Source organism: Pristiophorus japonicus, chromosome 10 (assembly GCF_044704955.1).
Source record: "Pristiophorus japonicus isolate sPriJap1 chromosome 10, sPriJap1.hap1, whole genome shotgun sequence".
Classification (NCBI taxonomy): Eukaryota; Metazoa; Chordata; class Chondrichthyes; family Pristiophoridae; genus Pristiophorus; species Pristiophorus japonicus.
In genome coordinates, this window is record NC_091986.1 from 42226583 (window position 1) to 42239397 (window position 12815).

General features: G+C 46.2%; 1 protein-coding gene across 5 annotated transcripts in view; it reads right to left on the reverse strand.

The window, feature by feature from the left end:
- LOC139274972 (dedicator of cytokinesis protein 9-like) overlaps positions 1-12815 on the reverse strand; it is a 455604-nt gene that overhangs the window by 71231 nt on the left and 371558 nt on the right. For all 5 annotated transcript variants that reach the window (XM_070891774.1, XM_070891771.1, XM_070891772.1 and 2 more), the window contains 2 exons: positions 2870-3007; positions 1960-2142 (listed from right to left, as the gene is read on the reverse strand). In XM_070891774.1, the coding sequence (XP_070747875.1) occupies positions 1960-2142; positions 2870-3007 (321 nt within the window). The remainder of the gene's footprint in view (positions 1-1959; positions 2143-2869; positions 3008-12815) is intronic.

The window sequence follows — 12815 nt, forward strand, 5'->3', positions numbered from 1 at the left end:
CTCCTCTCCCTCCTCTCCCTCCGTCCTCTCCCCTCCTTCCTCCCTCCTCACCTCCCTCTCCCTCCCTCCCTCTCTCCCTCCCTCCTCCCTCCCTCTCTCCCCCTCCCTCCTCCCTCCTCCTCCACTCCTCTCCTCTCTCCTCTCTCTCTCTCCTCCTCTCTCTCTCCTCTCTCTCCTCCTCCTCTCTCTCTCTCTCTCTCTCCCTCCTCCCTCCTCTCTCTCTCCCTCCCTCTCTCTCTCTCCTCTCTCTCTCTCTCTCTCCCTCTCCTCCTCTCTCTCTCTCTCCTCCTCCTCTTCTCTCTCCTCCCCTTCTCCCTCTCTCTCTCTCTCCTCCTCTCCTCTCCTCCCTCCCTCTCCCTCCCCTCTCCTCCCTCTCCCTCTCCCCCCTCGCTGTCAGAAACACAGAAACAGAGAGAGGGACACTGACAGAGACAGAAGGAGAGAGACACTTGCCGGGGTGGGGGGTGGGGGGCGTCTCAGCACGCTGTTGGAGGGCTCCCGATGCTGCAGTCGGTGAGTAGAAATAACGTTTTATTTATTGATTGATTTTTTAATTACGATTTTTATATATTTTTTTTGGATTGATTTATTGGTTGATTTATTGATTTATTTATCATTTATTATTGATGATGGCTCTTTGTTTGTAAAAGTGAAGTGTTTAATGTTTGTAAACTTCCCTCCCCGTCCCCCCTAATCTTTCGTTCCCTACGGCTGATTTATAAGTGTAGGCAAGGTTTTTCTGAGCATCGAAAAATCTACACTTACTCCATTCTAAGTTAGTTTGAAGTAAGTTTTGCTGCCTAACTTGCAAAACAGGCGTAAGTGGCTGGACACGCCCCCTTTGAAAAAAAATCTGTACTAAAATGAAACTTATCTAACTGACTAGAACTGGAGCAAACTAAATGCCGAAAATTGCAATTTCTAAGATGCTCCATTCTAAACTAGTTGCTCCAAAAAAAGGAGCAACTCAGGCCGAAACTTGGAGCCTTTATTTCCTCTCCTCTGAACCTGAATTCAGCCCTTTTAATCTCAGTCTCCTTCTCCTGCGCTGTTTATATCTCAATCCTCTCCAATCTGATTGGTTGAGGAGATACCCTGTTGCTTGACCTGTTCATTCAGGTCCCAGATGCCCTGCTTGCCTTCACTGCGTTACCAGTCACACTTTCAGCAACATAGTGGGCAAAACATACTCTGAGTTGAAGGGTGCAAGTCTAACTAATGGCAGACGCTGTCAGATACCCCGCTGCAGAAAATCCTGATTTGAAGATGTACAAAATGTGGAAATTGTGTTTTTGATTGGCATTTACTGAGAATGGAGCACTCATCTTAACAGTAAGAAATTAAGCTCATTTTAACATAGAATCATATAGCACAGGAGGCCGCCATTCAGCCCCTAGAGCCTGTTCCGCCATTCAACGAGATCATGGCTGATCTGCGACCTAACTCCATACACGCGCCTTTACCCCATATCCCTTAATACCTTTGGTTAACAAAAATCTATCAATCTTGGATTTAAAATTAACAATTGATCTAGCATCAATTGCCATTTGCGGAAGAGTGTTCCAAACTACTACTACCCTTTGTGTGTAGAAGTGTTTCCTAATTTCACTCCTTAAAGGTCCAACTCTAATTTTTCGACTAAGCCCCCTAGTCCTAGACTCTCCAACCAGCGGAACAAGTTTCTCTCTGTCTACCTGATCTGTTCCCCTTAATATCCTGAAAACTTCAATCAAATCACTCCTTAACCGTCTAAATTCTGCGGAATAAGTTTGTGTAATCTCTCCTCATAACTTAACCCTTGGAATAAAAAGAGCTATCCAATTAGTCCCACTCCCCCTGCTCTTTCCCCATCGCCCTGCAAGTTTTTCCCTTTCAAGTATATATCCAATTCCCCTTTTGACAATTACTATTGAATCTGCTTCCACCGTCCTTTCAGGCAATTTCTTCAATGGCACTGACCTGCAGGTGAGTTCTCACAAAGGATTTTCTTCGTGTCCACTCAAAATTGTTCCTCATTAAGAAATAAAGGAGTGTAGACGCATCACTGCGGATTGTGCTCAGTTTAGAGTTGCAACACTTCAAAATCTCGTAGCACATTGCGGCACACATATCAGCTCGGCCTTCGAAGAATGTGGATGGAAACTGAAAAATAAATACCTCGGCAATGGGTTTCTAGGCAAATGCAGACTAAACTTCTTGAAGTAAATGTGGTCGTTATGTGGCCGCCTCTGCTCGCGCCCCGGAGGGGTGGTAATGGCGGAGGAGAAGCTTTCCAGGCCAGTTTCCAGCACCCCGCCAGCTAATTTGTTGCCGGTTTTGCGGGGTCGCTGAGCAGCACTGGCTGGGAGTGTCGAGCCGGCGTGTAATGCCACTGGCTTCGACTGCATGTTGAAATTTGTTGTGTGCTGAGCCTATAACGGCCCGTAGCACTCCGTGGTGGGACCGCCTCGAAAACCAGCCGGTGAGTAATGGAATTGGTGAACGAGGTAAGTTTGATTGTTTTGTTTATTTTATTTTTGCGATTATAGCTTATTATGGGTTGTTTAAGATATTGGGAATGTTTGCTGTGTTTTTAGTTGCGTTTTTTTCTGCCAGAGGCCTCTCTTCGGGCATTCTGAGGCTGGCTCTTTAGGAACAGATTTTAATTTGCTCAGCCAGCCTTGCACCCTAAAAGAGCTGTATAACACGTCCCTTAGTGCTCCGCTCCACACTCGGCCCAGTTGGTGAATTTTGCTGACTGAGACGCAAACTTTTCTCGGGCACTATAATTGCCGCCCCGCCGTGATTAACGCCCCGAAATGACCTCAAATGAAAATCCAGCCCACACACTTTACCAAGAGGAGTTAAAAAAATAAAGTGACTTTTGTACCTTGTAGACAAGGTTCCTCAGAGCAGCAAAGACGTACTTCAGCGCGGTTTCCGACTGGTTGATTTGTACAAAGCAGAGGAGAACATCAAAGACTTTCTTCATCAGCGGGTTGTGCCCATGGTCTGCAAGCAGCTGGCCCTAAAGAGGAAAGCAGATCGAATGTGTCAACCTCACACGAGCCGATCAGCTGCTGCGAGAATGGCCCTGCTAGGGCAAAACATCAAAGTATTACAAGGTATTTACAGCACAGAAACAGGCCATTCGGCCCAACTAGTCCATGTCGGTGTTTATGCTCCACACGAGCCTCCTCCCACCATACTTCTACACTGATACTCAAAGGGTCTTAGGAGTTCTACGGCATTTTATTAAGGGAGCGGTAGTTCAAATATAGTCAAACACAACACACAATCAGGATAGATATTGTAGACATACGACTGTGACATGTAACTGGTATTAGTCCCGATCGGACAGATGGCTGGTGGTACAAACAGCTCTTCTCTGCACCCTCTGCCCTGAAACACCTTCCAGGTCTTTTTCTTTGAGTCTCTTTTTAGGGGTGGGCCTGGAGTAGAATATTGGCAGGACCATTTAACCTATGATGTCGGGTTCTTTGTCTCAATTCATAAGTGAAACCCTCCTCTTCACATCCTCCCACGGTTGGAGACAGACAGGCCATTCTTGGCCTTCCAGATGTTTGGAGCAGTCTGTTATCAGTTATTGATGTTCACGCTGTTCAAGTCGCTTTAGCTATTGTACCATGGAGTGAATCCTTCAATTCTAACACCAGTCTGAAGAGACTTTTTGGTCTCAAATTATTTCTTCCAATTCACGATTTCTTACAAATTGCATCTATGCTATTCGCCTCAACTACTCCATGAGAATAGATCGTGACTGGGATTGCATTCCTGAGCATTTTGAATAAAGAATAGAGTACACAAAGGGTTTTTGATAGAGTAAATAGGGAAATACTGTTTGTACTGGTGGAGGGGCTGGTAACCACAGATTTAAGGTAATTGGCAAAAGAAACAGAGGGGATTTTTTTCTTTATATGCATCGAGTTGTGATCTGGAATGTGCTGCCTGAAAGGGCGGTGGAAGCAGATTCAATAGTAATTTTCAAAAGTGAATTGGATGTAAACTTGAAAATATGCAGGGCTCTGGGGAAAGAGCAGGGGGCAATGGACTAATTGCATGGGCATGTTGGTTTCTACTGCCAAAATGGCCAACGTGCTCCACCCTTTGTTTCTGATTGGTCCCCTTGGGAGGATAAGCCACACCCTAAAGTTTCACAGGAATGTGTAACTGGAACCGCCTATCCCAAGGTCTCACTGACATTACAAATTGTAACTCGATCCACTTTGACTTCCTGAAGCGACAGAGGACAGGGCTCCCCGGAAGTCAGCAAGGGCCAGCCAAAGTGCCTTACCCCAGTCCAAGTGCATGCCTCCCCCAGCCGAAGTGCCTTACCCCAGGCCAAGTGCATGCCTCCGCCAGCCGAAGTGCCTTACCCCAGTCCAAGTTCATGCCTCCCCCAGCCAAAGTGCCTTAACCTAGTCCAAGTGCATGCCTCCCCCAGCCAAAGTGCCTTATCCCAGCGCGTGCATCCTTCTCCGCCCCCCCCCCCCCATAGATGGGGCATTGTGTACGGATTGTTAACAGGTTTATTGGGTATGAAGTGAATAGTGACAGTGTCGTGTGTTCTGGATATCATCCACTCCAACGATGTCCCTTGTAGGGGGTTGGAACACGTGATCGTCTTCCCTGAGTTCCCTCTCTCCCGTCCAACCCCCACCCATGTCTCTCTCTCTCTCTTCTCCCAGCATCTCTTACTCTCTTCCCACCCCACCCCCCACCCCCGCCCCGAAGTCAATAGTGTAACTATTTACAATGTGAGTCGATTGGGGCCTTTCTTGCCCTGGTTGATCGTCTCGGTGTGAAAGCTGGTGTTGTTGAATCATTTGTTGGGCCCTCGCTGGGCTGCTGTGCAGCTGGCCTTGCTGGATCCTGCTGGGTTGCTGTGAATGATGGGTCCTGCTTCGTGGTCAACCGTAGTATCGGTTGCCACTGGTGTATATGTTGGGTGGGGTCAAAGAAGGTAGGGTCCAAGGTGGGTTGCTCAGGATAGTCCGTGAATCTGAGTTTGATTTGGTTCAAGTGTTTCCAGTGAATGAGTCCATCTGAAAGTTTGACCCGAAACACCCTGTTCCCCTCTTTGGCCATGACAGTGCCAGGAAGCCACTTGGGACCTTGTCCATAATTCAATACAAATACAGGATCATTGATTTCAATCTCGCATGACACATTTGCGCTATCATGGTATGTACTTTGTTGAAGCCGCCTGCTCTTTACCTGTTCATGTAGGTCAGGATGAACCAACGAGAGCCTTGTCTTAAGTGCCCTTTTCATGAGCAGTTCAGCAGGTGGGTGGGGTCTCGTGCGGTAGCTAAGCAGGACTCGGGATAGGCGAGCCTGTAGTGAGCCTTCAGTTACCCTTTTCAAGCCTTGCTTGATGGTTTGCAATGCTCTCTCTGCCTGACCATTGGACGCTGGTTTAAACAGGGCAGATGTGACATGTTTGTTCCCGTTGCGGGTCATGAATTCTTTGAACTCAGCACTGGTAAAACATGGCCCGTTGTCGCTCACCAGGACATCGGGTAGGCCGTGTGTGGCAAACATGGCCCGCAGGCTTTCAGTATTGGCAGCGGATGTGCGAGCCGACATTATCTCACATTCACTCCATTTGGAGTACGCATCTACAACCACAAGAAACATTTTGCCCAAGAAGGGGCCTGCATAGTCGACATGTACCCTAGACCACGGTTTGGAGGGCCAAGACCATAAACTTAGCGGCGCCTCTCTGGATACATTGCTTAACTGCGAGCATGTATTACATCTGTGAACGCAGGAACTCGAAGTCCGCATCGATACCAGGCCACCACACGTGGGATCTAAGCTTTGGCTTTCATCATTACAATGTCTGGGTGGGTACTGTGGAGGTCACTGATGAAGGTGAAGGTGTCTCTGCCCTTCTTGGGAACCACTACACGATTGTCCCACAGAAGGCAGTCTGCCTGTATAGACATTTCATCTTTGCACCGCTGGAACGGCTTTATCTCTTCCTGCATTTCCACTGAGACACTGGACCAGCTCCCGTGAAGCACACAGTTTTTGACGAGGGACAATAAGGGGTTTTGATCTGCCGGGCAGAGACGGGTGATTTCTCACTCTCAAATGCTTCCATAACCATGACTAAATCTGCGGGCTGCGCCATTTCCACCCCCGTGGTGGGCAATGGCAGCCTACTGAGAACATTGGCGCAGTTTTCTGTGCCTGGCCTGTGGCGGATGGCGTAGTTGTATGTGGACGACGTGAGCACCCATCTCTGGATGTGGGACGATGCATTGGTATTTATCCCTTTACTCTTAGAAAACAGGGATATGAATGGCTTATGGTCATTCCAATTCGAATTTTAGCCGAAACAGGTATTGATGCATTTTCTTTACCCCATAGACACACGCTAACGCTTCTTTCTCAATCATGCTGTCGGCTCTCTCAGCCTTAGACAGACTCCTGGATGCATAAGCAACCGGTTGCAATTTCCCGAAATTATTAGCTTGTTGCAATACACACCCGACGCCACATGACGATACATCATATGCTAGAACCAAACACTTACATGGATCACACAACACAAGCAATTTGTTTGTAAAAGCGAGAAAATTGTTATGCTCAAAGGCATTTTCTTGGCTTTTGCCCCAAACCCATTCATCCCCTTTTCGCAGTACGACATGCACTGGTTCTAACAGTGTGCTGAGACCCGGTAAGAAGTTACCAAAATAGTTCAGGAGTCCTAGAAACGACCGCAGCTCCGTCACGTTCTGTGGCCTCGGTGCGTTTTCGATTGCCTCAGTCTTCGAATCGGTGGGTCTGATGCCATCCGCCGCGATCCTCCTCCCCAAGAACTCCACTTCAGGTGCCAGGAAAACGCACTTCGAGCATTTTAACCTGAGCCCCACGCGGTTGATTCGACTAAGAACCTCCTCCAGGTTCTGCAGATGCTCGACTGTGTTCCGACCTGTGATCAAGATGTCGTCCTGGAAGACCACGGTGTGCGGGACCGACTTCAGTAAGCTTTCCATGTTTCTCTGGAATATCACCGCCACTGATCGAATTCCAAACGGGCATCTGTTATAAATGAAAAGACCTTTGTGTGTGTTGATGCAGGTGAGGCCCTTCAATGATTCCTCCAGTTCCTGCGTCATGTAGGCTGAAGTCAAATCCTACTTCGTGAACGTCTTTCCTCCCGCCAGCGTTGCAAAGAGGTCGTCGGTCTTTGGCAGGGAGAAACGATTAATAGTTACTTTGTAATCGCCACAGATTCTGACAGTGCTGTCTTCCTTGAAGACAGGAACGATCGAGCTGGCCCATTCGTTGAACTCAATCGGTGAAATGATGCCCTCTCTTTGCAGCCAGTTTAGCTCGCTCTCAACCCTTTCATCATGTACGGTACTGCTCTTGCCTTGTGATGGATGGGTCGCGTTCCTGGAGTTAGGTGGATCTGCAATTTTGCTCCTTGGAATTTCCCGATGCCTGGTTCGAACAGCGAAAGGAACTTGTTTAAGACCTAGGCACACGAAGTGTCGTCAGTGGGCTATAGTGCTCGGACGTTGTTTCAGTTCCCGCGTATCTTTCTCAGCCAGCTCCTGCTGAGCAGCTTGGGACCATCGCCCGGTACCACCCAGAGTGGTAGCTTGTACATCGCTCCACTGTAGGAGACCTTTACGGTAGCACTGCCGATTACAGGAATCAGTTCTTTTGTGTAAGTTCTAAGTTTCGTATGGATGGGAGTTAAGGCTGGCCTTGAGGCCTTGCTGCATCACAATCTTTCGAAAGTCTTTTTGCCCATGATGGACTGGCTCGCGCCCGTGTCCAGTTCCATTGACACCGGGAGTCCATTTAGTTCGACATTCAGCATTATCAACGGACAATTCGTGGTGAATGTGTGCACCCCATGTACCTCTGCCTCCTCAGTCTGAGGCTCCGGTTCGCCGTGATCCTCCGTGGATCTGTCCTCCTCTGCAACATGGTGATTTGCAGGTTTAACAGCATTTGCAGCTCACCTGCACATACATTGGAGGTGTCCCATTGTTCCACAGCCCTTGCAAACGTACCCTTTGAATCGACATGAATGGAAACGATGATCACCCCCGCAGCGCCATCAAGGTGTTAATGGCCTGGCATTCATCACCCTTGATGGTGGACTCTGAGACATCTGTGGACGTGCAGCTGCAGGTATGTGTGACCTGCCCTGTATGTTGCGATTTGAAAACAACATCACTTTGTTCACAGTATTTGTAGTAGCACTCGTGTGCTGAGAAATTTGCTTAGTATTGTCATTGGTGGCAATAAACGCCTGGGCTATCGCTATGGCCTCACTCAAGTTTGGGCTCTCTACAGTCAAAAGTTTGCGAAGTATGGTTTCGTGGCCAATGCCAAGTACGAAAAAGTCTCTGAGCATGTGCTCCAAATGTCCTTCAAATTCGCAATGTCCTGCAAGGCGTCTTAGCTCGGTGACATAACTCGCCACTTCCTGGCCTTCAGACCTTTTGTAGGTGTGGAACCGGTATCTCACCATCAGAACGCTTTCCTTCGGGTTCAAATGCTCTCGGATCAGTGTGCACAAATCATCGTAGGATTTCTCCGTGGGTTTCGCTGGAGTAAGCAGATTCTTCATGAGGCCATACGTTGGTGCCCCACAGACAGAAGAGGATCAACCTTCGTTTGGCAGTGCCCTCTTCCCCATCTAGCTCGTTGGCCACGAAGTATTGGTCGAGTCACTCCACAAAAGTTTCCCAATCATCTCTCTCCGAGAATGTCTCCAGGATGCCCACTGTTCTCTGCAGCTTTGGGTTTGCTATCTGTGTCTCGTGGCCAGTTGTTATGTATGGAGAGTCAGACTGAACACTGTGAGCTCAAAGTAAAGTGTGACCGTTGTCTTTTATTGCAGATCTCCAGAGTGCCTCTCCAACCTGTGAGGCCTCCTTAAATACCTGTGCTCTCAAGGGATTGTGGGATCCCTTGTGACTCCAGGGGATGAGCCCTCTGGTGGCTGTACAGAGTAAATACAAGTTTACATATATAACACATAGCTCTTTCAAAGGGACGTGGCCCAAATGGTGTCCTTTAGAGCGGTATGATTCGATGAATAATTCATGCTGGAATGGAAATTAAATTTAACATAAATACATCTGAAGTACTGCGTGGAGTTTTGGTCTCCCTGTTTCAAAAAAGGATATTCAGTCATTGGAGGGGTAGAGAGAAGGATATTCAGTTATTGGGGTACAGAGAAGGATATTCAGTTACCGGGGTAGAGAAAAGGATATTCAGTTATGGGGGGCAGGGAAAGATATTCAGTTATTGGGGTAGAGAGAAGGATATTCAGTTACCGGGTTAGAGAGAAGGATATTCAGTTACTGGGGTAGAGAGAAGGATATTCAGTTATTGGGGTAGAGAGAAGGATATTCAGTTATTGGGGTAGAGAGAAGAATATTCAGTTATTGGGGTAGAAAGAAGGATATTCAGTTATTGGAGTACAGAGAGAAGGATATTCAGTTACTGGAGTAGAAAGAAGGATATTCAGTTATGGGGGGCAGGGAAAGATATTCAGTTATTGGGGTAGAGAGAAGGATATTGAGTTACCGGGTTAGAGAGAAGGATATTCAGTTATTGGGGTAGAGAGAAGAATATTCAGTTATTGGGGTAGAAAGAAGGATATTCAGTTATGGGGGGCAAGGAAAGATATTCAGTTACTGGGGTAGAGAGAAGGATATTCAGTTACCGGGTTAGAGAGAAGGATATTCAGTTACCGGGTTAGAGAGAAGGATATTCAGTTACTGGGGTAGAGAGAAGGATATTCAGTTATTGGGGCAGAGAGAAGGATATTCAGTGACTGGGGTAGAGAGAAGGATATTCAGTTATTGGGGTAGAGAGAAGGATATTCAGTTATTGGGGTAGAAAGAAGGATATTCAGTTATGGGGGGCAAGGAAAGATATTCAGTTATTGGGGTAGAGAGAAGGATATTCAGTTACTGGGGTAGAGAGAAGGATATTCAGTTATGGGGGGCAAGGAAAGATATTCAGTTATTGGGGTAGAGAGAAGGATATTCAGTTATGGGGGGCAAGGAAAGATATTCAGTTACTGGGGGAGAGAGAAGGATATTCAGTTACTGGGGTAGAGAGAAGGATATTCAGTTATTGGGGGAGAGAGAAGGATATTCAGTTATTGGGGGAAAGAGAAGGATATTCAGTTACTGGGGTAGTGAGAAGGATATTCAGTGACCGGGTTAGAGAGAAGAATATTCAGTTATTGGGATAGAGAGAAGGATATTCAGTTATTGGGGTAGAGAGAAGGATATTCAGTTATTGGGGGAGAGAGAAGGATATTCAGTTATTGGGGGAGAGAGAAGGATATTCATTTATTGGGGTACAGAGAGAAGGATATTCAGTTACTGGGGTAGAAAGAAGCAAATTCCATAATTGGGGTAGAGAGAAGGATATTCAGTTACTGGGGGAGAGAGAAGGATATTCAGTTACTGGGGGAGAGAGAAGGATATTCAGTTACTGGGGAGAGAGAAGGATATTTAGTTATTGGGGTAGAGAGAAGGATATTCAGTTATTGGGGTAGAGAGAAGGATATTCAGTTATGGGGAGCAGGGAAAGATATTCAGTTATTGGGGTAGAGAGTAGGATATTCAGTGACTGGGGGAGAGAGAAGGATATTTAGTTATTGGGGTAGAGAGAAGGATATTCAGTTACTGGGGGAGAGAGAAGGATATTCAGTTATTGGGGGAGAGAGAAGAATATTCAGTTATTGGTGTGTAGAGAGAAGGATATTCAGTTATTGGGGTAGAGAGAAGGATATTCAGTTATTGGGGTAGAGAGAAGGATATTCAGTTACTGGGGGAGAGAGAAGGATATTTAGTTACTGGGGGAGAGAGAAGGATATTCAGTTATTGGGGGAGAGAGAAGGATATTCAGTTATTGGGGGAGAGAGAAGGATATTTAGTTACTGGGGGAGAGAGAAGGATATTCAGTTATTGGGGTGAGAGGGATATTCAGTTATTGGGGGAGAGAGAAGGATATTCAGTTATTGGGGTAGAGAGAAGGATATTCAGTTATTGGGGTAGTGAGAAGGATATTCCGTTATTGGGGTACAGAGAGAAGGATATTCAGTTACTGGTGTAGAAAGAAGGATATTCAGTTATTGGGGCAGAGAGAAGGATAGTCAGTTATTGGGGTAGAGAGAAGGATATTCAGTTATTGGGGGAGAGAGAAGGATATTCAGTTATTGGGGTAGAGAGAAGGATATTCAGTTATTGGGGGAGAGAGAAGGATATTCAGTTATTGGGGTCGTGAGAAGGATATTCAGTTACTGGGGTACAGAGAGAAGGATATTCAGTTACTGGGGTAGTGAGAAGGATATTCAGTTACTGGGGGAGAGAGAGAAGGATATTCAGTTATTGGGGTAGAGAGAAGGATATTCAGTTATTGGGGGAGAGAGAAGGATATTCAGTTATTGGGGGAGAGAGAAGGATATTCAGTTATTGGGGTAGAGAGAAGGATATTCAGTTATTGGGGTAGAGAAACGGATATTCAGTTATTGGGGTACAGAGAGAAGCATATTCAAGTTATTGGGGGTACAGAGAGAAGGATATTCAGTTATTGGGGGTACAGAGAGAAGGATATTCAGTTATTTGGGTAGAGAGAAGGATATTCAGTTATTGGGGCAGTGAGAAGGATATTCAGTTACTGGGGCAGAGAGAAGGATATTCAGTGATTCGGGTACAGAGAGAAGGATATTCAGTTATTGGGGTAGAGAGAAGGATATTCAGTTACTGGGGTACAGTGAGAAGGATATTCAGTTACTGGGGTACAGAGAAAAGGATATTCAGTTATTGGGGTAGTGAGAAGGATATTCAGTTATTGGGGTACAGAGAGAAGGATATTCAGTTATTGGGGGAGAGAGGGATATTCAGTTATTGGGGGAGAGAGAAGGATATTCAGTTACTGGGGAGAGAGAAGGATATTTAGTTATTGGGGTAGAGAGAAGGATATTCAGTTACTGGGGTAGAAAGAAGCAAATTCCATAATTGGGGTAGAGAGAAGGATATTCAGTTATGGGGAGCAGGGAAAGATATTCAGTTATTGGGGTAGAGAGTAGGATATTCAGTGACTGGGGTAGAGAAAAGGATATTCAGTTACTGGGGGAGAGAGAAGGATATTCAGTTATTGGGGTAGTGAGAAGGATATTCAGTTATTGGGGTAGTGAGAAGGATATTCAGTTATTGGGGTAATGAGAAGGATATTCAGTTATTGGGGGAGAGAGAAGAATATTCAGTTATTGGTGTACAGAGAGAAGGATATTCAGTTATTGGGGTACAGAGAGAAGGATATTCAGTTACCGGGGTAGAGAGAAGGATATTCAGTTATTGGGGGAGAGAGAAGGATATTCAGTTATTGGGGTAGAGAGAAGGATATTCAGTTATTGGGGTAGAGAGAAGGATATTCAGTTATTGGGGTAGAGAGAAGGATATTCAGTTACTGGGGGAGAGAGAAGGATATTTAGTTACTGGGGGAGAGAGAAGGATATTCAGTTATTGGGGGAGAGAGAAGGATATTCAGTTATTGGGGGAGAGAGAAGGATATTCAGTTACTGGGGGAGAGAGAAGGATATTCAGTTATTGGGGGAGAGAGAAGGATATTCAGTTATTGGGGGAGAGAGAAGGATATTCAGTTATTGGGGTACAGAGAGAAGGATATTCAGTTATTGGGGTGAGAGGGATATTCAGTTATTGGGGAGAGACAAGGATATTCAGTTATTGGGGTAGAGAGAAGGATATTCAGTTACTGGTGTAGAAAGAAGGATATTCAGTTATTGGGGGAGAGAG